At 47.4% G+C, this 26,002-nt stretch overlaps 1 protein-coding gene across 1 annotated transcript in view; it reads right to left on the minus strand.

Annotated features, from left to right (window-relative positions):
• Positions 1–437: 437 nt before the first annotated feature.
• The window catches only part of LOC142488392 (uncharacterized), a 155,345-nt gene continuing 129,780 nt past the window's right edge, over positions 438–26,002 (minus strand). Inside the window, exon 4 of the mRNA XM_075588872.1 lies at positions 438–22,841. Coding sequence (XP_075444987.1) covers positions 20,653–22,841 — 2,189 coding nt within the window. The 3' untranslated portion in view covers positions 438–20,652. The remainder of the gene's footprint in view (positions 22,842–26,002) is intronic.

Genomic DNA, 26,002 nt, shown 5'->3' on the forward strand with positions numbered 1-26,002 from the left:
TCTGTCCATGTGAAAGGCCTCTCCCTGCATGAGTTTGTTGGTTTTTGAAGAGGTGACCCTTAACACTGTATTTTTTCCCACTGAACAAGCAAATGGTTTCTCCTATGTAAATATTTGGGTGTAACAGGAGGTCACACTTTGTACTAAATTGTTTCCAACATCCTGAACTAGGACTAGGGCAGGGGTGCGCAAACTGGGGGGCACAAGATTGACAACGCGGGGTAACGATATGATGTCACAAGACTCTGCAGCGTCATTTGACACCGCAAAACAAGGTAAGGGGGGCGTGAGCACAGGGGACCAATAGTTTGCGCACCCCTGGGTTGGGCAATAACAAAAATACTTCCCACCATAACAGTATTCAGTAATTTATCATTATGATCACAATATTAAGCAATATATTAGCACCCAATAGAAAACAAAAAAGCAAGACATCAAAAATTTCAAGGTCATTTATTGTGAAACATATTTATTATACAAATGCATTTCATTGTTCATAAAATGTAAAAAAAAAAAAAAAAAAAGCAAATACATTTCAGAATATTTTAATTTTAAGAATTTAATTTATAATAAACAAACTACACCCACACTAAGGCCCCTTTTCTTCATCATTTACAAATACACCACCCCACTTCTCCTGTACACATTAATAGGCCATGGCGAGGCGTGGGTTAATGGGCATGAGTGAGAGCTGACAGAAATGTGGGGGAGGAGAGGAAGTGATTGAGTCATGATGGAAGGGTTAAGAGACATGGCAGAGAAGTGGTTAATAGGGAGGGGTGAGATTACCAGCTGGAGGATTCCTTATAGCTGCAGCATGTGAGTCATGGGGCACCCGGACCTGCTCCCATTCCACTCGACCCACACTCTGTCCTCTCTCTGACACCCTCCCACTCTGCAGCTGCTGATAGGAATGCCATGGTAAGAAGTAATGGTAAGTGTTGCGTTACTGCTGTGAAGATTGAGATAATGTGTGTGGCTATCATCACCTCCATTTTGGCCTAACTGCCATTTTGAGTGTTTGCTTGTATGTATGCCAATTTGTTTCATTCGTGAATGAACTGTGAATGTTTGATTCTGCAGAGTATCGCTTCTTGATGTAACCCACCCTTTTGTAATTCCTACGAGTCATGTAATAAATTGAAATAGCATTCGTAAGAGGTTTTTCCTGCCTTAGATAATTCTGATGACCTTAGGATCTGTTATCTGACAGATACAGTACACACAGGGCTGGACACAATAATTCCCTTATGTCACAAGGTTAAGGGCGGCCCACATATATGGTATATAGGAAAAGAATATAGCAATGTAAGGCATATTTATGTATCAACCAATATGTATTTTTGTATGTCATCATATATTTTTTTATCTCTAAGCCAGCCCCCTTAAGGGGTGTATTACTCATTTTGAAATGTATAAAAATGTGATATCAAGCAATATGTTTTCAGAGGCCTGAGTTCCTTGTTGGAATTCTTTTCTCTCAATTGTGCCTTGGTACAGATAAACTCATGTTGTTACTTTTTGAACCCTTGACTCATTGATTTTATTTCTACGCTTTGACAGATGGCGGCCCTTGAATAGGGACCCAACATCTCGGGAACAGGAGACTCAGACGGAGCAGCTGCCTACATTACGCAAACGTGCACACTTGGAATAAGGTATGGCTTTATCCTTTTTAACAAAAAAAGCCGTTAGATTAATTGTTTGAGTAATCTGTAGACAGTTTGTTCTTTATGGGCAACCTACCTGAGTGACGGGACACCCTGTATCACGTGAGTTTATCAATATTATACTGATCAGGTATTGTTGTTGTTGTTTCATATTATTGCCATAAACTCAGGTTACACCTTATGCCAAATGCAGGCCAATTCAGGGCGCAGAAGGTGTAATAATTAATAAGGTGTTAAGTCTCCTAGAACTTGGGAAGAGAACTATTGTTAAGGAACAGCAGGTAACTATTTTTTAAGGCCACTGGTCCTTAACTCTATATTCTACTTATATTATACCAAGGGTTGGGGCACCTTATTGGTACACGGTCAGCTAACGTTGATCGGTGTAATATTGGTACATGGTCAGCTAACGTTGATCTGTGTACGGTACATGGTCAGCTAATGTTGATCGGTGTAATACAGGAGAATTATGGGGAAACCTACGTTCTCAGCAGTCGCGGCGAAGGGTACGTCCCTTGAAATTATGTATGGACTTTATGGCAATAAAATGTTTTAAAAAAATGGATATTTAGTGACGCAGAATATATAAAATAAGAAGGAAAGTGAAACATATCAGGGTCTGTTTTAAAAATAACTGCAGGATTAGTGGACCCCCCTTTTTCTAATCCCCTTTTCCTCATCTCTCTTTCCTCAACCCCCTTTTTCCTCTTCCCCCTTTTCTCACCCTTTTTCGCTGAAAAGGAGTTGCATGTTTGTGAGGCACAGGAGTTGCATGTCTGTGAGGCACAGGAGTTGCATGTCTGTGAGACATGGAAGTTAATTATTAACCTAGGAAGACATGGCTTGAATTTAAGAATGTTAAAGTAGTTTGTTTAGGAATGAATGCATTAATACTGCATGGAAGAAAAAGGGGACATCCTCTTTAAATGTTTTTTGTTTTTATCTTAGAAAGCTCATAGAAACTAGTTTGATGGCATAATAATATACTGCACCGACACACTTTATTCGAGCAAATACCCGGTATGTACCTGGCAGATACCTGGAATGCGCCACTCCTCACCTCTGACAAGCCCCGTTGCATTTGCCTTCCCAGCCTGGGTTCATGCCTGGCTGATGGGCGGCTGATCTGTTAAATGATAATGATTAGGATTTAATAGGCTTCAATGCTTCGCGTGTCTACCAGATGGCATAAATTCATGAATTGTAATGCAGTATATATATATATACTGTGCAGTATTGCAGCCAGCGGGAATAAAATGTTTCAATCCCTGCCGGAAAATAACTCAATGCACTCGGGCAGAAAACAGTCACAAACCTCAATACACCCGGGTATACCCGAATTCGTGGGACTAGCCGAGCTCGAATAAAGTGTGTCGCCAGTGTACGTCATGGAGTGAAGTGTTTGTGTGTCACTCTGATAGTTATTGTATGTATGTATGAATGTCTTATTCATATAGCGCCATTAGTGTACATAGCGCTTCACATTGTCACTTGTACTAATCATAAAAATAACAAATAATCTCTTGTAAAAGGGTCATTTAAGTTTAAACCTTTTGTCAAAGTGTATTAAGCCTGCTGCCATTTACAAGGCATGACAGTAGCATTTAAAATAAACCTAGGAAGTATTGTGTGTTAAAGTCTGTTAGCGTAATATTTTAAAAGAGAATGAAAATTTGGCAGTTGTAAAAAGAATTCTTTACACCCAGACTCAAGTATGAATTTGTATTTTTTACTGTAGCACATTTTTGTTCCTGGGCGTAGGAGATACTGTGTTACAAGTGTAGCCTGGAGCTCCCGTGGCTCCTGGAGACCCCCCTCCCCTTGGGCAGCTCGGTCGCGGGTGTCGAGAGACCCGACGGCTGCTTCCAAGGGTGGGGGCTGGAGCAGGGAGCAGCGCGGCTTCTCCTGCCTGCGGCCGGTTGCCGGGGACGCGATCGGGCGGTTGCTAAGGCCGCGATCGCGTCTCTAAGGTCCCGGCGGCCGGACAAGCAGGGCGCCGCCATTGAGGACACTGTTGCGCATGCGCAGGGACGCGTAGGCGCAGGGACAGCCCCCGAGACAGGGATAGCTCGCGCGAGAGCAGGGAAAGCTGAGGGAAGGTCGAGGCAGCCCGGGAAAGCTTGCGCAAGCGCAGTGAAGGTAGGGAAAAGCCCGCGAACCCCTAGCCTACCAGGGAAGGCTCTGAGCTGGGACTACATATCCCAAGAGCCTTTGCGAGCCCCATGTGACCCCAGGGAGCCAATAGGGCTTAGGAGACCCCTGGGAAAAGAGATACATTTGGCGGGCTTGGAGCACGTTAGATCAGTCAGAGGAAGGAACAGACAAGGGAAGGAGGTAGGGTACAGGAGTCAGGGACTCCCCTGTACTAGGCCAGCACCCCCTTGGTCCGAGATAGCTCAGCTCCCCAGTAAGGTGAGTGTTGCCAGGGGCAGCCCTCAGGATAGGGACCCTGCCACTTACATTAGTGGGAGCTGGGGAAAGGAAGGTTACAGAGAGTTGGAGTCAGGGAGCTGTAGGGAAGTAGGGTGCGGGGAGCGAGTGCAGCTTCTGCCCCATATAGGTACCTACACCCCAGGTAGGCCCTAACGCCCCACTAGTTTAGTGGGTAAGTGCTTAGGGAGGCCCGAGATAGGGACGCTGCCCTTTAGCATAGAGTGCTGCCTTGTCAGAGTCACGGCTGTTAGTGCTGTGAGGTCTGACAGGCAGGCACCTTGTTTTGCAGCACGTTGGCTGCAGCCTCCAGTGAGCTACAGCTTGCTGCTGTAGGCGCTGGGACTAGTTAGCAAGTAGTGAGGCTGAAGGGACTTGGGTAGTTAGGGGAGTGGGACAGGTCATTACCCCTGCAGGCCCATAGGAGTTCCCCCAAGCCACTACAGGTTGCTGTACTACAGGGACAGGCCCTAGGTTAGGGTTCCTGTCACGTTAGTACTACTTAGATAGATAGGGACACAGCGGCTGCTGCTGTTCCTGTGGAAGCGGTTGGACCCACGTTGAGGTCCACAGAGACGATTCCAGAGTGGGACCGCCCTAGCGGTGCGCACGTGCCGGAGTTCGCTTGGATAATCAGACGGATTCATCACACGTCTGACCCTTTGTGAAGATTGCTGACCCGAGCACCGGAGTGCTCGGCAGGTATCTAATACATAAGTGCACCACCGGGCCCTTAGCTTAACTGTGACTGCGCAGTCACCCATTGACTCTCTGCAAGAGTGCGGGACATTGGGTGGGGATTCTCGGGACACTGGGTGGGATCACCTGGTGTTGGGGAAGCGTCCTGCGTGACGCAGTAGGTGTCTCCTCGAGAGAGGGACACAGGTTATATTGTGGTACTGCCGTGATATGTTGTTTGCATGTTAGTAAAGTCCTTAGTTATTATATACCCGTGTATGTGATTATTGTATTGTCCTGCGAGGAACCACTCCCCCTCTGGTGGGAGCCATCGCAGGTGGAGGCGCTGAATTGAGTAAGTGGTTACCCCTAGTATAATTGCCCCAGGTTCCCCGTGGCGGAAGCTCAGCCCTCCTGCGAGCCAACAGGTAATGCACCACACCTATGGTAACACCGTATGTTCCTTGCACCCACATCAGATCTGCGATTGGGGGGGGAATACCCGTTACATTTGGAGGCGCTGCTGAGATAGACCTGGGGTGCCCGGTATATTTTTTTTCTAAATTGTGCTATTTTTGTTCGCCATGAAGAAGTCACGTGCTGATTTCCCGCCCGCGCGGGAAAATTTTGCAGACTGTCCGAGCTTGGCGGGAAACCCTAAGCCCCGCCCCCGCCAACTGAATAACTCCGTGCAGAGCCAGAGTCATTCCATGAAAGAGTGTGCTGCCCCTCCTTCAGATTCCACCAGGGGGAGCAAGCACTGTGAGCCTTCACCCGTAACTGCTGTCTCCATCCAAGAAAGTACTGGTGGCAAAGAAAATTGCTCGCCGTCATATGGACTGTGGCCGACGAAGGCCGGGGCCGTATCCTTTTTGTTGTGTCCGTGTATGATAGAATCGTTGAGTCCGTTGGGTAGTATGAACTTTGCGATTTTGGCGTGCCTGATAAGAGGGCGGCTGGAAGACGCAAATGAGGATGGGTGCCGGGAATGTTTCTGTAACAACGGTGACTGCTCCTTTTGTAAATTGGCCTGGGGACGCATGTGTGGCTGCTGCAGGATACCGACTCTGCAACCCGTGCCATTGGCGGTTACAGGACAGCCCGAGGAAGAGGGCACTGTGGCCGACGTAAATGAAATAGACTCTGGGTTTTCTGATGATGGTGATGAAACAGACTGTAAGGGAGTACACCCCAATGTGTATGTGTCCTGGCACGTGCCAGGAGTGAAAGCCCTTACATTAATGTGCACATGCCTGCAAAAAGCTTATCTCCAAGGAGCCGACCTATTTCAGCTACCGCTGGATTTCAAGACCGGCACCGTGGATGGAGAACTGAGCATACAGTATTTTAGCCCTACATGTGACTGTTCTAGAGCGGCATTGGCGTGGGAGCCTCAATGTGAAGATTGCGGTGCCTGGTTCTTAAAACCTATTGTGCCCCAGCCTGAAGAGCCGGTCAGTATAACTAACCCATCTACCCTTCTCATAGACATTTCGGAGGGCCAGTGCGCCCAAGTGAACATTCTAGACCTGGTTCCTGAGCCGGAACCACAGAACCCGGATCAGCCAGTCCTGGAGCCAAGCGAATCATTGGCGGAGGATCCTATCGTGATATCCGCAGGTAAAGAGGTTGAAGTCCCATCGGTGGCGATGCGCCTACCGGCGAACCACCCCAGCAGTGATACAGAGGAGACAGGGGAATCACAGGGTAAGGTGTCTGTACCCCCACCTTCTTTTAGTGAGTCCAGAAACCAATCACTTGTGGTGATGCGCCTGCCGGCGGACCACTACAGTGAAATCAACAAACACACTATCTCGGCGGATACAGAGCCTGCTGTGGGCCCGTGTGCCCTACAACGGTCAGTCCGGCCTACAGAGGTACCGTCGGTCCCAGGCTTGGGATCAGTACCGGTTAGCGACGACAAGGGTGAGTTGACTGCCCCAGGGGTGTTGGGGGTGAGCCTCCAGGTGACCGCGGAGCACGATGGCTCCTTAAGTCTGGTTACCTGGGCGAAGGGTTCCCCTCTGCATCGCGTCCTGGCGGAGGTGTCTCCCTTAGAAGGTAGCTGTCCAGTGGTGCGAGTGGACCAGTACCTGCCTGATCGTGTTCCAGATGGAGAGGAACCTATCGCAAGCCAGCGGAGTGGGGAGGAACCTCCTTATTCCCCACCGGCTCCTGACCTGAGTGTGAGCCCGTGCGCTCCAATCCAAGTGGTCCCAGGACTGGGATCCAACGCTCCCGAGTTTCCAGCCAGTAAGTGGACTGCCCCAGAAGTGCCGGGGACAGGTCCTGAGATAGCCGAGGTGGGAACTGACAGCGTCCCCGAGGACCTGTTGGCCACCGGGAATCACCGCAATGGTAAGGTATCTACCCTTTACCCCTTGCCAGGTGAAATAGAGACTTTGCCGAAAGAGACAGGGCCCAATTCTCGCTTCCCAGTGGAAGCCTCGCCAGTATGTAGGGACAAGGACTGTGTAGAGAAGGATTTAGTGACAATTTTCTCCTTGGAGCCCAAAAAGGAACGCTCCATTCACCATGTAGTGGACCGCGGGAAAGGTCCTGGCCTCCTGGTCTACCGCATCCATGCCGTGGATGGCCGGGTAAAGGCCTGGTTAAAGGACACTGTGCTATTCCTTCTACCAGGGGGAGGAAGTAGCGAAGAACCGGTGACTGTCACTCCAGTGTGTGCTCTTCAAGAAATTTTTCTGGGGGAGGCTCACGGACGCAAAAGTGAGGTACCCCCACCTGATCAGTTAGGGGCACCCCACAAATGGTCTCAGCAAACAGCTGACGCTCAGCTGGCCTCGGGTATGGTATGTGAACTGTATTGTAACCTGATGTCTAAAGTCACCAGTGATAGGTTGTACATACAGTATGCCCTGCATTTTCATTGTATAACTGTGTACCAGGTTATGTCTGCCATCCAAGCGAGGTCGTTGGAGTTTCACCAGGAGGAGAGTGTAGCCTGGAGCTCCCGTGGCTCCTGGAGACCCTCCTCCCCTTGGGCAGCTCGGTCGCGGGTGTCGAGAGACCCGACGGCTGCTTCCAAGGGTGGGGGCTGGAGCAGGGAGCAGCGCGGCTTCTCCTGCCTGCGGCCGGTTGCCGGGGACGCGATCGGGCGGTTGCTAAGGCCGCGATCGCGTCTCTAAGGTCCCGGCGGCCGGACAAGCAGGGCGCCGCCATTGAGGACACTGTTGCGCATGCGCAGGGACGCGTAGGCGCAGGGACAGCCCCCGAGACAGGGATAGCTCGCGCGAGAGCAGGGAAAGCTGAGGGAAGGTCGAGGCAGCCCGGGAAAGCTTGCGCAAGCGCAGTGAAGGTAGGGAAAAGCCCGCGAACCCCTAGCCTACCAGGGAAGGCTCTGAGCTGGGACTACATATCCCAAGAGCCTTTGCGAGCCCCATGTGACCCCAGGGAGCCAATAGGGCTTAGGAGACCCCTGGGAAAAGAGATACATTTGGCGGGCTTGGAGCACGTTAGATCAGTCAGAGGAAGGAACAGACAAGGGAAGGAGGTAGGGTACAGGAGTCAGGGACTCCCCTGTACTAGGCCAGCACCCCCTTGGTCCGAGATAGCTCAGCTCCCCAGTAAGGTGAGTGTTGCCAGGGGCAGCCCTCAGGATAGGGACCCTGCCACTTACATTAGTGGGAGCTGGGGAAAGGAAGGTTACAGAGAGTTGGAGTCAGGGAGCTGTAGGGAAGTAGGGTGCGGGGAGCGAGTGCAGCTTCTGCCCCATATAGGTACCTACACCCCAGGTAGGCCCCAACGCCCCACTAGTTTAGTGGGTAAGTGCTTAGGGAGGCCCGAGATAGGGACGCTGCCCTTTAGCATAGAGTGCTGCCTTGTCAGAGTCACGGCTGTTAGTGCTGTGAGGTCTGACAGGCAGGCACCTTGTTTTGCAGCACGTTGGCTGCAGCCTCCAGTGAGCTACAGCTTGCTGCTGTAGGCGCTGGGACTAGTTAGCAAGTAGTGAGGCTGAAGGGACTTGGGTAGTTAGGGGAGTGGGACAGGTCATTACCCCTGCAGGCCCATAGGAGTTCCCCCAAGCCACTACAGGTTGCTGTACTACAGGGACAGGCCCTAGGTTAGGGTTCCTGTCACGTTAGTACTACTTAGATAGATAGGGACACAGCGGCTGCTGCTGTTCCTGTGGAAGCGGTTGGACCCACGTTGAGGTCCACAGAGACGATTCCAGAGTGGGACCGCCCTAGCGGTGCGCACGTGCCGGAGTTCGCTTGGATAATCAGACGGATTCATCACACGTCTGACCCTTTGTGAAGATTGCTGACCCGAGCACCGGAGTGCTCGGCAGGTATCTAATACATAAGTGCACCACCGGGCCCTTAGCTTAACTGTGACTGCGCAGTCACCCATTGACTCTCTGCAAGAGTGCGGGACATTGGGTGGGGATTCTCGGGACACTGGGTGGGATCACCTGGTGTTGGGGAAGCGTCCTGCGTGACGCAGTAGGTGTCTCCTCGAGAGAGGGACACAGGTTATATTGTGGTACTGCCGTGATATGTTGTTTGCATGTTAGTAAAGTCCTTAGTTATTATATACCCGTGTATGTGATTATTGTATTGTCCTGCGAGGAACCACTCCCCCTCTGGTGGGAGCCATCGCAGGTGGAGGCGCTGAATTGAGTAAGTGGTTACCCCTAGTATAATTGCCCCAGGTTCCCCGTGGCGGAAGCTCAGCCCTCCTGCGAGCCAACAGGTAATGCACCACACCTATGGTAACACCGTATGTTCCTTGCACCCACATCAGATCTGCGATTGGGGGGGGAATACCCGTTACACAATATTTAAATGAAGTTTTAAATTTAAATTTTATGTGCTGATTTAGAGGAGTCAGGACTAAAAGCAAGGTATATCTAGAATGCAAAGTTTTAAAAAGTAAATGTTTATTTTTTATTTAAACAAAAAGAAAGAGTCTGATTTTATGGAGTAAGGAAGCTTTATTAAGTTTTACTCTGGCCCACGAGATTAAGATCATGTTGGAGTTTTGTTAATTGCCCGTAGAAAGGAGAATGAATGTTGATGGAAGATAAACTCAGAGAACGTGTGTGTATATGTGTGTGTGGGTGTGTGTAAGAAAGATAAGGAATTAATAGTAAATAAAACAATAAGATTTTTGTTTTATAGGAAGGGTTGCAGAGATGGTTTTGTTTTTGTTTTTTAGTTATCAAGGTTTCTCTGTTCAAACTTATAATAGGAAACTAACTGTTTGTTTTCTTAAAAATACACTGCTCGTTTGATTTTTGAACAGCAGTCATTTAAAAGAGGGAAGGTTAAAAGCGGCCAAGTGGGCTGGCCCCCCTCCTCCAGCTTAAGGAATGTACAAAGACCATGTTCCAGGCATGAAAAGTTAACTAGAAGCAGGAAAAAAAAATGTTTAAAAGCAGCTTAGTTATAGTATGGGGAAAGAGAATGATATTGTAATTTATTTATTTATGGACTAAAATTGCAGGATCAAACAGGTCTGTTTTGGGTTTTTTTAATCTTATTTTTTGTAAAGTTCATTTTGCTCTGTATCAGAGAAGTGTGAAATTATGCTTATTTATCGTGCTTTCTGTTTTTTGTATTTATTTTAGGATAAATACCTCATAGTTTATGGGCGTCTCCCAATAACAGTACTGGGTACGTCTGGTCTGCTGCACCGGTACGGGTTAAATTATTTCCCAACGCTGCCCTCCCCAGAATTGGCCAATACCCACTCAGCAGAAATGCTTTAGATGGCATAGCCCCTATTATGTAGGAATTATTACAAGAAGGGGTTATAATCCCCACATGCAGTATCCAAATTACCTCTACGCAGAAACCAGTAAACACATTTCAATTCTATTTGTTCTAATTAGGAGATGTTTTTTTTTAAATTCTATTTGTTATAATTGTTTCATTAACAATACAATAATATTTAATATGTATTTCCGTATTTGAATACTGTCAAAAGTATACTCAGTACTTCACAAAGTGGACGATATAAACGAGTGTCTTAATTTGAACCCTGATCTATAGCCTCTCATTTTAAAGAATGCAACTGTAGGCTATCCAGATTTTATTTTTTAAGCAGTAGCTATTGTCAAATTCATGATATGTATATATATATATGTAAGGATGTGCATATATATATATCTAAAGGTTCCGCGCTGTCAATCACATAGGCAGCGCCATATTGTCCCTGTTTGCCAGCAAGGTCACTGTGTACAAGTTGGGCTGCGCATGCGCGAGAGAAGCAAGAAGGGTAACCAATCTGTAGAGACTTTGGGGGGTGAACTCTGAACTCTGAGAGGGTCAGCTGAGGCTGAGGACCAATCGGGTGCGAGACTCTGTATAGAGGAACCGGATGCGTGTGGGCGGTGGGTCAGAGCAGAGAGGGAGGTGAAGGAGGAGGTTGGCGGAACCTCGTGAGCGAGAGCGGAGGGTCAGTGACCCGTCTGCTTAGGTAAAGGTATTTCCCCGGCCCGAGGAGTATTCCCCTGTCATCGTAGGGTGCTGTTTTGTAAGGACGGCCATAGTTGTTAGGGACGTTTCCCTTTAGTGCGGTTTAGCTGCGGAGCTGCGGCCGCCATCTTGGATTGAACAACTGACAGTGCTGCAGAAAGGAGAGACGGCGCAAGGCTGGACCAACACAAGGACCCGGTGTGGAGTGTCAAGGTCATCGTAGTGACCGGAAGGTATCATTGTCTACAAGTGCACCTACACCGGTCACCAGGCGCTGATCCCGCCTCCCACTAACTAATTGGGCCACCTGTGTGAATTCATATGGTACCATACCTATACTGGTTATAAGACATACTCCTAGGGAGAGTGGCAGAGCCAGCTATGTACAGGACATTATCCCTAATAAGGTGTGGCCGAGCCACGGTGTGTGTGTAATGTTATATGTTTATTCTGCAGATCATTTGTTCTTTATGCATGATATATAAAAGGTTGCTGTTGCATAATGCTGTTGTTATGTTCTTGCTCAGGGTAAATCTCTATCATGGGGATCCTGGGCAAGTGGAGGCGCTGCACCGCGATTAATAAAGGTATGACCAAAGGCTCCCAATTAGCGGAGGCTCAGAGCTCCTGAAGCCACAGGTACACGCACCACCGTAGTTCCTTAGTACAGGCGTTCACAAAAAGGGCTACATTTGGAGGCGCTGCTGAGATCTTAGACCTGGGGTGCCCCCACATTTTTGTCTCTATTGTGCAACCAACCCACATCATGTCGGTGCCCTCGGCGCTCGAGGTGCGCAAGTGGGCCCAACGGCGCGGGATTCCCTTGAACCGTGTTTTCGCGCTGGGCCATGTCCCCGCCACGATCTCGTTAGGCACAGTGACCGAGCAGGTCCGAAAGCTCCCGCTCCTGGACAATGCCCAAGTACAAGACCATTTCTATGACCGCGACCAGACCTGGCGCCGGATCTTGTATGCCACTGAACAAGATATATGCCCCGAGGCTTTGCCCCGTATACTGCTGCTGCCCGAGGCCCCGGGGGTGCGCTGCCCCATAGTCCAGGCGGACACCCCTGCGCCCCTGGCCACTTCCACCCCCCGGAGAGAGTATGCAACCGCCGTAGGTGCCGCGACGGGAGGCCCCGACCACTCCCCTGACCGTGGCCTGCACCCTCGCTGGCCAGCAGCCCTGAGCCTAGGCTCCTCATCCACCCCGTCCGGCCTGCGGGCTGGCCTCAACCGACTTAGCTTATCACGATTGGACGCTTACCCTGCAGTCGGGGACAGCTTACCGGGAGACACCTCTATTCCCGCCATAGCCGCCGCTATCCACAACACCACCCAGTCACTCCAGTACAGGAAGCTAAAGGCCTTCTCCGGTGAGAAACCCACGCCCCAAGGGGAAGTAGGGATAGAGGACTGGTTGGATCATACCGAACAGGTACTGCCTGAATGGACCTGCACGGACGCAGTCCGCAGACAGCGTATCGTTGAGTGCTTACGGCCCCCCGCGTCCCACATGGTGCACTACTACCGAGATGACAATCCGGAAGCTGATTCGGCAGATCTCATCTACTGCCTGACAAAGGCGTATGGAGCCCCGGTGGACACGTATACTTTGATGTCCAAATTTCATGCGTTAGCCCAGAAAGAAGAGGAAATGGTGTCCGATTTTCTCAGGCGACTACACCTGGACCTCTGGAATCTGGTGAGGAAAGGCGTGTTACCAAGGATAGAAGCCAACGGACTACGCACCACTCAGCTGTTGAGGGGGCTCCTACCCCTACACCCCGTGTCGGTGCGGGTAAGTAGCTGCCTAACGCCCGGACAAGCCTTGTCGTTTCACGACTTAATGGATCGGGTCCAAGCGCATGAGACGGTGTTGTTAGGGCGTGACCTAGCCACCGGGAAGAAACCCCAGCCCGGAAGTAAGGAAGTCAAGAAAGTGGAACCCAAATCTGACGTGCCCGAATCTGGGGATCCCGACCCCGAGGATGTCACTACCCCAGTGACACCCAGACCTCGTCCCCCGACCGGGCGAAGTCCCCCAACCAGGAGAGACGAGGCTTACCTCAGCCAAATGCAGTGTTATGCATGTGGAAAGATGGGACATTTACGGGCCCAATGCCCCACCTCGCGGAGAACGTCGTCCCGACCGGCGCAATCAATGCCGTGCCAACCCCTGGAGGATGAAAAGGCGTTACCGCCTTCTCAGAGCCCCCGAATTGGCCCCGCCTCCATTATTCGCGTAGTTATCGAAGGCATCTACGCCGCCGCATTGTTGGATACGGGATCCCAAGTAACCATCGTATACCGGCCCTTCTACGACCAACACCTACACCAACTACCGTTGTTATCTGCGGATGCCTTGCGACTACGGGGATTGAGTCATGAAGATTACCCCATAGACGGAGTAATAAAGGTGCAGTTAGATATTCTCCAGCTGAATACTGGTAAACATCACCCCATGGAAGTGGAGGCCTTAGTGTGCCCCGAACCTCAGGACCACCCCAGCGCCCCAATCATCTTGGGGACCAACGCTGACATTGTGCGCGCGGTGTTCCGCCAGTTTTTGCAAGAAGCGGGAGAAGCCCCATTGCTAGCCTTAGCGGATTAGGAGCGGTCTTGCATCAGAAGTATGAGACCGGGCTACGTCCGGTGGCCTATGCGAGCCGAAGCTTGACCCCTAGCGAACAGAATTACCCGGTCCATAAACTGGAATTTTTGGCGCTAAAATGGGCTGTGGTGGATAAGTTGCATGACTACCTATATGGGGTACAGTTCGAAGTACGTACGGACAACAATCCCATGACCTATGCCAAATTGGCATGACGTCTGCCAAATTAGACGCCACGGGACACCGTTGGTTAGCTGCTCTAGCCAACTACAGGTTCAACCTTAAATACAAACCCGGACCCACCAACATAGGTGCCGACGCCCTGTCTCGTCGACCGGGCCTTCAATCCACCCCTGATGAGGAAGTTTGGGAAGAGATCCCGGGTCCCGGGATTCGTGCCCTCTGCTCAGTGGCTGTGGTAGTCGACGACCACGTAGCATTCTCGGAATTGCGGGTTGTTGACTCGTTGGGATGTAATTCGCGGGCTGTTCCTCTGGCCTATCAAGGTCGAGAAGGGATGAACATCACTGAAGATAATATCATCTCGTGGAGGGATCTAGTGCATTATCAAACACAAGACCCCATAGTGGAGTTAGCCCGTCAAGCGGTACAACAAGATAACCCTTCTATACTGAAGCGAGCCTCCAAAGACTTGGTGAAACTCCTGCTAAATGAGTTTGGGAAGTTTGAAATGGACAATTGTTTGTTATATCGGGTGATATCCTATCATAACCATCCCGATCGGCGTCAGTTGTTTTTGCCGGAACGTTTGAGAACCCTAGTCCTCAGGGCCCTTCACGATGACCATGGTCACCTGGGCATTGACAAGACATTTGGGCTATTACAGGATAGGTTCTATTGGCCGAGAATGAGGGAGTCCGTGGAGCAACATTGTCGGAGGTGTAATCGCTGTTTACAACGAAAGACACTGCCCACCAGGGCGGCTCCTATGGCACACTTGAAAAGCTCGGGTCCAATGGATTTGGTGTGTATGGATTTTCTCTGTATCGAGCCCGACAGTCGGGGAGTTAGTAATGTTCTTGTGATCACTGACCACTACACTAGGTACGCCCAAGCGTTCCCTACGAAAGACCAGAAGGCCGTAACGGTGGCCCGAGTACTATGGGAGAAATATTTCATTCACTATGGGTTACCAAATCGTCTTCACTCCGATCAGGGCAGGGACTTTGAGAGTACACTGATACGGGAGTTGCTCACCCTACTAAACATTGCCAAGTCGCGTACTACCCCGTACCACCCCGAAGGGGATGCTCTGCCTGAACGGTTCAATCGCACTTTGTTAGATATGTTAGGAACTTTGACGAGCCCGCAAAAGACGGAGTGGAGTAAACACGTCGAGGCATTGGTACATGCGTATAATTGTACCGACATGAGTCCACCGGGTATACCCCGTATTTCTTGATGTTCGGAAGAGAAGCCCGTTTACCGGTGGATGTGCGCCTGCGGATATCTACCGATGGGGTATCCAATAGGACGCATTTTCGATATGTCCAGCGGCTAAGGGACAGTTTACAGCTGGCCTATAAATTGGCTGAACGGACGACCGCGCAATTGAATGCGGGAAATAAAAGGCGCTACGATCACAAAGTACGTCACAAGGAAATTCACCCCGGAGATGCGGTCCTCTTACGCAACTTAGGCGTTCCTGGGAAGCATAAATTGGCCGACCGGTGGCGGGAGGGTGTGTATGAGGTGGAGTCACAGATGCCTGGTCTTCCTGTGTACCGGATCAAGGATTCTGAAGGCCGCGTAAAAGTGTGGCATAGGAATCATCTGCTTCCCATACCCCAAGTAGGGACGGACAAATTGGAAGTCCCAGCCACGCCCATAGATGGAGGAGTTGAACACACAGAGGATGGCCCAGAGACTGCAAAAATTGCCACCTCTGAGGATCCAATGGAAGGAACCTCTCAAAGGGGCCTTCCGGCCGTGGAGGCATCTCTCGAAGGAGCCACGGGTAAAGAGCCTCTTGGCCCGAACATTGACCATTTGACTCCCGCGAGTCAGTCCCTAGACCCACAAAGTCCATGTTTCATACCCCAAAGAGACAGTACTAATGCTGAAAACCCCTCAAGGGTAGAGATGGAAGCACCAGTTGAGACTGGACACTCTGCAGAGGAAGCAGAGGAGAATCAACCCCGGCGAAGTCAAAGAGCCTGTCAGCCTCCCATGCGAATGGCATATGATCAATTTGGGGCACCCCATTATGAGGCTCAGCAGTGGGCTCGGCATAGGATGCAAGCTATGATGGTACTGTTTAACGAGATGTGTAACCTAATCTAGGAATGAGAGGGTTGTGTAAATAGTTAGATATATATGTGGTTTATGTAGTCCAGCGGGGACGTTGGATTCTGGAGAGGGGAGAATGTAAGGATGTGCATATATATATCTAAAGGTTCCGCGCTGTCAATCACATAGGCAGCGCCATATTGTCCCTGTTTGCCAGCAAGGTCACTGTGTACAAGTTGGGCTGCGCATGCGCGAGAGAAGCGCACGAAGGGTAACCAATCTGTAGAGACTTTGGGGGGTGAACTCTGAACTCTGAGAGGGTCAGCTGAGGCTGAGGACCAATTGGGTGCGAGACTCTGTATAGAGGAACCGGATGCGTGTGGGCGGTGGGTCAGAGCAGAGAGGGAGGTGAAGGAGGAGGTTGGCGGAACCTCGTGAGCGAGAGCGGAGGGTCAGTGACCCGTCTGCTTAGGTAAAGGTATTTCCCCGGCCCGAGGAGTATTCCCCTGTCATCGTAGGGTGCTGTTTTGTAAGGACGGCCATAGTTGTTAGGGACGTTTCCCTTTAGTGCGGTTTAGCTGCGGAGCTGCGGCCGCCATCTTGGATTGAACAACTGACGGTGCTGCAGAAAGGAGAGACGGCGCAAGGCTGGACCAACACAAGGACCCGGTGTGGAGTGTCAAGGTCATCGTAGTGACCGGAAGGTATCATTGTCTACAAGTGCACCTACACCGGTGACCAGGCGCTGATCCCGCCTCCCACTAACTAATTGGGCCACCTGTGTGAATTCATATGGTACCATACCTATACTGGTTATAAGACATACTCCTAGGGAGAGTGGCAGAGCCACCTATGTACAGGACATTATCCCTAATAAGGTGTGGCCGAGCCACGGTGTGTGTGTAATGTTATATGTTTATTCTGCAGATCATTTGTTCTTTATGCATGATATATAAAAGGTTGCTGTTGCATAATGCTGTTGTTATGTTCTTGCTCAGGGTAAATCTCTATCATGGGGATCCTGGGCAAGTGGAGGCGCTGCACCGCGATTAATAAAGGTATGACCACAGGCTCCCAATTAGCGGAGGCTCAGGGCTCCTGAAGCCACAGGTACACGCACCACCGTAGTTCCTTAGTGCAGGCGTTCACAAAAAGGGCTACATATATATATATTTAAATCTCAAGCTGCTGATGTTTTAAATACCATCATTCTTTATGTCATATATTGTTCACATGCCATAGGATTTGCATATGAACAAGAGAGGATAATTTATATGATTTTCCATAACACACGTCTATATGCGGACTCTGCCTATTTTGTTCATTGCAACATTACCTTGTGTGTTTTGTTATTTATCCTTGAAAATTTCTTGCCGATATGACTCCATTCATATTGTGTTGTGTTTTGGTGCTGCCTACTCATTGCTACACATAGCAACATGTTATTTCACGAATATTCACGTAGAGAGGGATATACCCCTCCTCTTTACATTTTCCAGCATAACTATTGGATAGCTTTATTTTGAGCCTGTTTGGGAACTAAGTATTAATGTGATAAGCTGCTACTACGCAGTGTTTTGTGGTGAAGCTAATTAGCAACGTTAGTATATTATGGACACTGGCCTCTCATGTTCTAATAGGGCTTTACACTCGTGTTCATATTAGCATTTTTGTTTACCGTATACTGTCCGTTTCGTTCACATGGGGACTCTTATTTATGGTTTATTAGTTGTCATTTTATGCATTTCGTCAGTTGTTAGCTTGTAAAAAAGTTGTATACGTTTTAGTTGTGTTATAGTTAAGTTTATGTGGATATTTCCCATTTGGTCTGTAATAAATTTGATATTAGTGGTATTAGTTATTTAACTGGTACTTTATGTATATTTTACTGTTTACAATGAGTGCAAGCTTTAGATACTTTTAGTGACAACCTCTTGTCACTTATCAGTGTTCTCTTACAAAATTTCCCTATGCACCGTTGATTTCTTTCTTTTGTAGTTGGTGAGCAAGGTGTTTTTGTGTTTATTTTATATGCGGATGCCAAGACAGTGGTGAAAAACAAAAAAATTTGTGCTGATACTAAATTATAGTGGCTAAAAGCGCTCTCCTTGTGCTTTTATTAATGAAATGTTTAAGTCTCTCCAAACTTAGGTGCAGCTTATACAGTCTACCAATGAGAATACAAAGCGGCATCATCGCAAGAAAAAAGTGCCGGCACCACCGTAAACAGTTAACAAAGAATCATCAAGCCAGCGTTTTTGACCAACAGTTAGTGTATCTAGGCACAATAATCCTAGAACATTTAACCACCGAGGAATTAAAACTTCAGGCAAGGCCCGGTCTTAAACAAACAATTTGCTTTTTTTTGGACTCAATATTATTATTTTTTATGCTTTAGAGTGTGTTTTTAAGATGTATGCCTCGCTAGGCAAGATCAGCCTACACCATCCAGATGATGATAAGGGATGATCAGTTTTGAAATATTTGTAATGTTTATTGTTTTGTGGTCACATCATTTTGCAGACAATCATACAATCTCGCACAATGCTACACAGGTTAATGGGTCACAAGGGAATATATACAATGAATCCCTGCCATACCCTAGTGGCCCCCAATACCTTACACTAATGCCGAATTTAAAAAATGAAATGTTAATTTGAATTTGTTTACAAAGAACTTTTTTTTAAACTTTTAAACCGAATTCAACTGGGAAATGAGGTTCCTGTAGGTGGATTTTGCACTGGGAACAACAAATCAATTTATGGGCCAGGTGCCTCCACCAACTAATGAAACTTGTGTAAAAATGTATTTACAGCCTGGAACGAAAAATTTACAGGGAGGATGTGGCCTTAATTTTTCAGTTTTAATTAAGATAGTAAAAGGGGCTTGCACAAATTCTAGTTTACCTAGGGGAGTGTATTGGCTTTGTGGAAAATGGGCCTACAGAGTATTACCATGTGGTTGGACGGGGTCTTGCTATCTAGGTACAATTGTGCCTGCCTTTACAATGACTAAAGAATTACCCACTGGCAGGATCAGGAATAGCAGAGCCACTTCAGAGCCGCCTAGGAGTATGTCTTATAGCAGAGCCGCACAGGGGTTGAAAAGTAGTCTATGGAAAGAACAATTTTGGGCTAGCTTATTTCCTAATGTAGGAGTTGGGTTACTATATGACAGGTTCAATGTACTTACGGATGTACTGGATGATGTCCTCAAACATACAACTACATCCATTAATTTACTTAATCAAGAACAGGTACAGATTAGATTAATGGCCCTACAGAATAGAATGGCTCTGGACTATATTTTAGCGTATGTGCCCTAGTTAAAGAGCAATGTTATGTTATTTAGAGATCAAGGTGGTAAGATTGAGCATGAAGTAGAGAAGATCGCAGAGATACAGGAGACATTAAGGAAAGGCGGAGATGAGAAGTGGGTTTTGTTAGGAATTACCAAGTTGGTTGGTTTCTTAGAAGCGTAACTGATGAATGGATTTGTCTGTGTGTTTGCAGTTCTGATCGTCTTGTATGACTGTGTCATGTGCAGTAAATTCATACTGCAAAGGTGTGTAACACCCTCTACCCAGGCAATGCCACTGATCACAGACGACACTACGGAAGATGCAATCTCAGAAGGAAAAGTCAGTCCTCCTCAATGGAATACAGATGAAGATGATGGCAGAAAGACCAACCTGGCTGATATGATAAGCCAGCAGCTCTGTGAGTTTCCAGAACTATCATAGCCATGCAAACTTGGGCCCTCCATGCCAGTGCAACGCTTCTGAGTATTATCTGAATTATCCTTAAAAGACTATGTTTTCAAGAATAAAAAGAGAGGACTGTGAAGATTGAGATAATGTGTGTGGCTATCATCACCTCCATTTTGGCCTAACCGCCATTTTGAGTGTTTGCTTGTATGTATGCCAATTTGTTTCATTCGTGAATGAACTGTGAATGTTTGATTCTGCAGAGTATCGCTTCTGGATGTAACCCACCCTTGTGTAATTCCCACGAGTCATGTAATAAATTGAAATAGCATTTGTAAGAGGTTTTTCCTGCCTTAGATAATTCTGCTGACCTTAGGATCTGTTATCTGACAGATACAGTACACACAGGGCTGGACACAATAACTCCCTTATGTCACAAGGTTAAGGGCGGCCCACATATATGGTATATAGGATAAGAATATAGCAATGTAAAGCATATTTATGTATCAACCAATATGTATTTTTGTATGTCATCATATATTTTTTTATCTCTACACCAGCCCCCTAAAATGGTGTATTACTCATTTTGAAATGTATAAAAATGTGATATCAAGCAATATGTTTTCAGAGGCCTGAGTTCCTTGTTGGAATTTTTTTCTCTCAATTGTGCCTTGGTACAGATAAATTCATGTTGTTACTTTTTGAACCCTTGACTCATTGATTTTATTTCTACGCTTTGACACTGTCCATTCTTATTACCGAAGTATTACTATGCTACCAGTATATTGACCAATCCAACTCTGAACAATCAAATGTTTTATCTCATGTATGAATTCTCGTGTGTAAGGAGCTTTCCCCACACTATGTACATGGAAATGGTTTCTTCCCTGTATGAGTCAGCTGGTGTCTGAGGAGGTGGCTCTTAGTACTGAATTGTTTCCCACACTCTGTACATGTGAATGGTTTATTCCCTGTATGAATCCACTCATGCTGGAGGAGGCTCTGCTTCGTAGAAAAGCTTTTACAACACTCTGAACATGTGAATGGTTTCTCCCCTGTATGAATCCGCTCATGGCTGCGGAGCTCCTTCTTTGTTGCAAAGCTTTTACTACACTCTGTACATGTGAATGGTTTCTCCCCTGTATGAATCCGCTCATGGATGCGGAGATCTGCCTTCTGAGAAAAGCTTTTACTACACTCTGCACATGTGAATGGTTTCTCCCCTTTATGAGTCAGCTGGTGTCTGAGGAGGTGGCCCTTAGTACTGAATTGTTTCCCACACTCTGTACATGTGAATGGTTTCTCTCCTGTATGAATCCTCTGGTGTCTGAGGAGATTGTTCTTAATACTGAATTGTTTCCCACACTCTGTACATGTGAAGGGTTTCTCCCCTGTATGAATTCGTTCATGTTCGAGGAGATAATTCTTCTGAGGAAAGCTTTTACTACACACTGCACATGTGAATGGTTTCTCCCCTGTATGAGTCCTCTGGTGTCTGAGGAGATTGTTCTTAATACTGAATTGTTTCCCACACTCTGTACATGTGAATGGTTTCTCCCCTGTATGAATCCGCTCATGGTTGAGGAGCTCCGCATTTGTAGAAAAGCTTTTATTACACTCTGCACATGTGAATGTTTTCTCCCCTGTATGAGTCAGCTGGTGTCTGATCAGGTGGCCCTTAGTACTGAATTGTTTCCCACACTCTGTACATGTGAATTGCTTCTCTCCTGTATGAATCATCTGGTGTCTGAGGAGAGTACCCTTAAATTGAAATTGTTTCCCACACTCTGTACATGTGAATGGTTTCTCCCCTGTATGAATTCTCTGGTGCTTGAGAAGGTTGCTCTTAATACTGCATTTTTTCCCACACACTGTACATGTGAATGGTTTCTCCCCTGTATGAGTCATCTGGTGTCTGATGAGGTCTGTCTTACTACTAAACTGTTTCCCACACTCTGAACATGTGAATGGTTTCACCCTTGTGTGAGTCCTCTGGTGCATAAGGAGGTTGCTCTTACTCCTGAATTGTTTCCCGCACTCTGTACATGTGAATGGTTTATTCCCTGTATGAATCCACTCATGTAGGAGGAGGCTCTGCTTCTTAGAAAAGCTTTTACAACACTCTGAACATGTGAATGGTTTCTCCCCTGTATGAATCCTCTCATGGCTGCGGAGCTCCTTCTTTGTTGCAAAGCTTTTACTACACTCTGTACATGTGAATGGTTTCTCCCCTGTATGAGTCATATGGTGTCTGAGGAAGTCATTCTTAATACTGAATTGTTTCCCACACTCTGTACATGTGAATGGTTTCTCCCCTGTATGAATCCGCTCATGGTTGCGGAGATCTGTCTTCTGAGAAAAGCTTTTACTACACTCTGCACATGTGAATGGTTTCTCTCCTGTATGAGTCATCTGGTATCTGAGGAGGTTTCTCTTACTACTGAATTGTTTCCCACACACTGTACAAGTAAATGGTTTCTCCCCTGTATGAACCCACTGGTGTCTGAGGAGGTTTCTCTTAATACGGAATTGTTTCCCACACTCTGTACATGTGAATGGTTTCTCCCCTGTATGAATCATCTGGTGATTGAGGAGGGTGCTCTCATTACTTAACTGTTTCCCACACACTGTACAAGTAAAAGGAGTCACTGCTGTCTGAATCATCTGGTGTGGAAGAAGTTTCCCCTGCAGTGAGAAACCGCTCCCACCATCTGTATATGTAAAGGTTTGCTCTCTAGCGGGGACACAAAGGTGTGTGAGCAGGTCCCTGTCCAGTGACAAGCTTTTGCCACACTGACAACAGAGAAAAGGCTGAGCACCACGGCTTCTTCTTAAATCTCTCTTATACCTTTTGCTGGACCCATATTTAGGGTCCGTCTCCGCTGTGTGCTGTACAAGGTCTATAAATTCACCATCATGTGACACTGGTTCCTTGTATGTGTCCAAAATGTGACAGGAATCATTATTTTTTGGCACTTCTGGGCTGTGAGGAGTCAGACAGCTTCTGGATGTATCAGAGCTCAAGTTCTGTTCCTCATTCAGGCCGATCTCTAACGGAAGTAAACAAAAAAGACAGAGTAAATGTTTTTAATCTGTAAATCAAAATACTGAAAGCAAATTACAAATCCAAAACACTGAAAATATATTTCAACAATACTTAATTAACAAAGTATTCTTTTCACCCAGGGTTTCAAAATTGTGGCACATGGACATCCAGTGGCCCCTAATGACTTTGGTGGTGGTTCCCGAAGACCTGAAATTTATTTGTAGCAGCTCTCACAGTGAAATGATAGAGAGATCTTGTATTTATTACTGTATGCGTTATTTAAGGATACATGTACATTCTCCAAATAATTAACAATGAAAATGTCCATGAGAAGTAAAGTTAAGGAACTCCTGGTTTATCATATTAGTGCGTTAATATCAACTAAACCAGACAGCAACCTATAGTGTAAAGATACTGTAGATGCCCATGTATGTCTTTATATAATGCCGACAGTGTACTCAGCACTTTACAGCAGAAACAATACAGTACAGGGAATTATAATACAATAAGTGCAACAAACACAATCGGACAATAGGAACGGAAATCCCTGCCCTGGAGAGCTTACAATCTAAGTGATGCAGTGACTACACTGCCCATGTAATCTTCTGCCATAAGACCCACATAATCTAAACTGCTCGATTTTGTCATATTTTATCAGTCAAAAATACTATTCATATAATTTCCCAAGCACGCGGCCTTAGTGTAATATATGACTCCTCTCTTTTCTTCTCTCACATTTAGGCTGTTGATAAATCTGGCAGATTTTCCCTCTGCAACATTTCCACAATCTGCCCTCTCCTAAAACGCTCCTGCATACCCTCATCTCCCAACTATGGAAACTTTCTCCTCTCTGGCCTTCCCTTCTCCCAACGCCGATCTACAAACTATTCCAAATGCCGTTACAAGAATTCTCTCACTCCCTTTTTTGATCTGTCTCTCTCCCTCTTCTCATGAGATCCTTTCAGTTTCTCCCCATCACACACTGCATTACTTAGCAGATTCTCGTTCTCTCTATATTCTTCTATCCTCTCTTACATCTCAGCTTTTATCTCTTTCTATTCCCCTTCTAGCTCTGCTGAGGGCCGTCTCCTTTCTGCTCAATTTGTCTCTTCAGAACTCCCACATCTAAGGCTACGGCCCCAGTCTTCCCTGCTGCACGCACGCATGGCGGTGCGTGCAGAGACTACAGTCACGATCGACGGTCTGTAGGGGAGAGCAGGAAGCGGGGCCATAACGGGGGGCGCGGCCATGACGGGGCATATCTGCCCTGCCATTGGCTGCATGATGCCACGTGACCGCGGCATGGGAAGACATTTGTGTTTTCCCTGCCAGCGTACGCGGAACAGCGCTTTGCGCACCCACACACACAGCCACTAGGGCCTGCCTCATAGGAGGGCTGGGGTGTTTGGCGCCCATGCGCCGCCGTCACCACCGGGTACTAAGCCTTAAACCTGTCTCCTTGCTGTGCAATTCCCTCACCTTCAGCCTTCACCAATCCACATCCCTACCAATCTTCAAGTAATGCCTGAAATCTCATCTCTTCAATTAATTATTTGCTTAGTTTGGGAGTCTGGCTAGTTCTTGCTCTTCTGATGCACTTTCGCCTTTCCTGAAAATGTTTTATATTGCACTTGCACTTATTGTATTCTGTAAATCTCCCTTTATTCCATTTAGATTGTAAACTCTGTGGGTCCGTGTGACGGTAACTTTATGACAGGCTATAATAATACACCAAATAATGGGGTTGAACTGAACGAGGCTTAGATATAATAAAGTATATTTATTCCTTAAATAGGTGAATACAGCAATATAGTACAGTAACAGGCAAGAAGGTAACACTTACTTGGGGTTGGGGGATGAGAAGTATCAGATAGCAATTCTCCAGCAATCAGGTAACAATCAAAATGGTATTTGAAGACAATGGACATAGGGTTGACCACAGTTTATATATCTTTGTAACCCTATTCTTAACATTGAGTACAGGCTATTGGATAACAATTATCTGTATCCAATCTTTAATGTGGGAACACAGTTTAACCCATGCCCCCCAGCTAGTTAGCCCATGCGCACTGGGACCCTGAGGGTCTCATTCCTGTAGCCCCACATTTACATCAGGGACGCCGGCCAGTCTGCCAAATAGAGTATCTGGCAGGATCTCCTTTGTTTGTAAGTGTAAGATGTGACACTCACAAACCACTCCAGTTTGACGTTTCTCCGCCCTCAGGTAAACAGTGAGGGTGGCAAAACCTTTTGAACAGTACTTAGTCTCTAGACATTGGGTCGCCCCTCTGACCATCTGCTTCCCTTTGTGTAAAGGAATCTTCGCGGGTTTTTATCCCCGCCTTGGAATACAATATTAAAGGTGAAACATAAACATATTAAAATATCCGGTTCTGTTGGGTTCAGCGGGTCCAAACTGCCCAGTTCTCAATGCCGGAACTGGGACACCATATGGTCCAAGTTTCAGCTCGCTGCGACCTTCAGAACCAGAGATACACAAATACTACTTAAACCGTTTCCTATTTTAATACAAAATTCTCCGCTGTAAATTAAATCACGGTTTTTCACTAAATCCCCATTGAAAACAATGGGCTCCGCCGCCATAGACTTTCAATGGTAAACCGCCACCATTGGTGGCTATAAGAATCCGCCGCCATAGACTTTCAACGAGGCATCGCCGCCGTTGAAGCCTATGGGGTTTCTCCGCCACAGCCGGTCAATGGGAACCGGCGGCCATTGAAGTCTATGGGAAAAACTCCCGAACCTTTAAGGTGGTCCATACTCCGTCAGGTTGGTCAGAGAGGGTCAAGGATGGTTCTGCAGCCATGCCGGAGCAGTGACTACAGGTACCCAAAACCCTGGCCCTCTGAACCCTCCAGAACCGGAGATATGGGCTTATGATTTGTAGCGTTTCTGACTTAGTCGTTTTCTTGTGCTGCTTCTGCCGCCACCATTGGAACAATTGGCGCGACCCGCTCTACCAGCACAACCCGTTCCGGGGGTCCTGGATTCTGGGACCCGGTGGTGGTCGAGTGAGGGGAGGACTAGGAACTAGGGGCAAAAAGAATATTATTTCTGGGTGCCCTAGAACCTAAGATTCCCACGCCACTTGACGTTGAACTTGACTAATCAGTGATCAAAGCTCTTTTTCAGACATTGTGTCCG

This window comes from Ascaphus truei, chromosome 2 (genome assembly GCF_040206685.1).
Source record: "Ascaphus truei isolate aAscTru1 chromosome 2, aAscTru1.hap1, whole genome shotgun sequence".
Taxonomy (NCBI): Eukaryota; Metazoa; Chordata; class Amphibia; order Anura; family Ascaphidae; genus Ascaphus; species Ascaphus truei.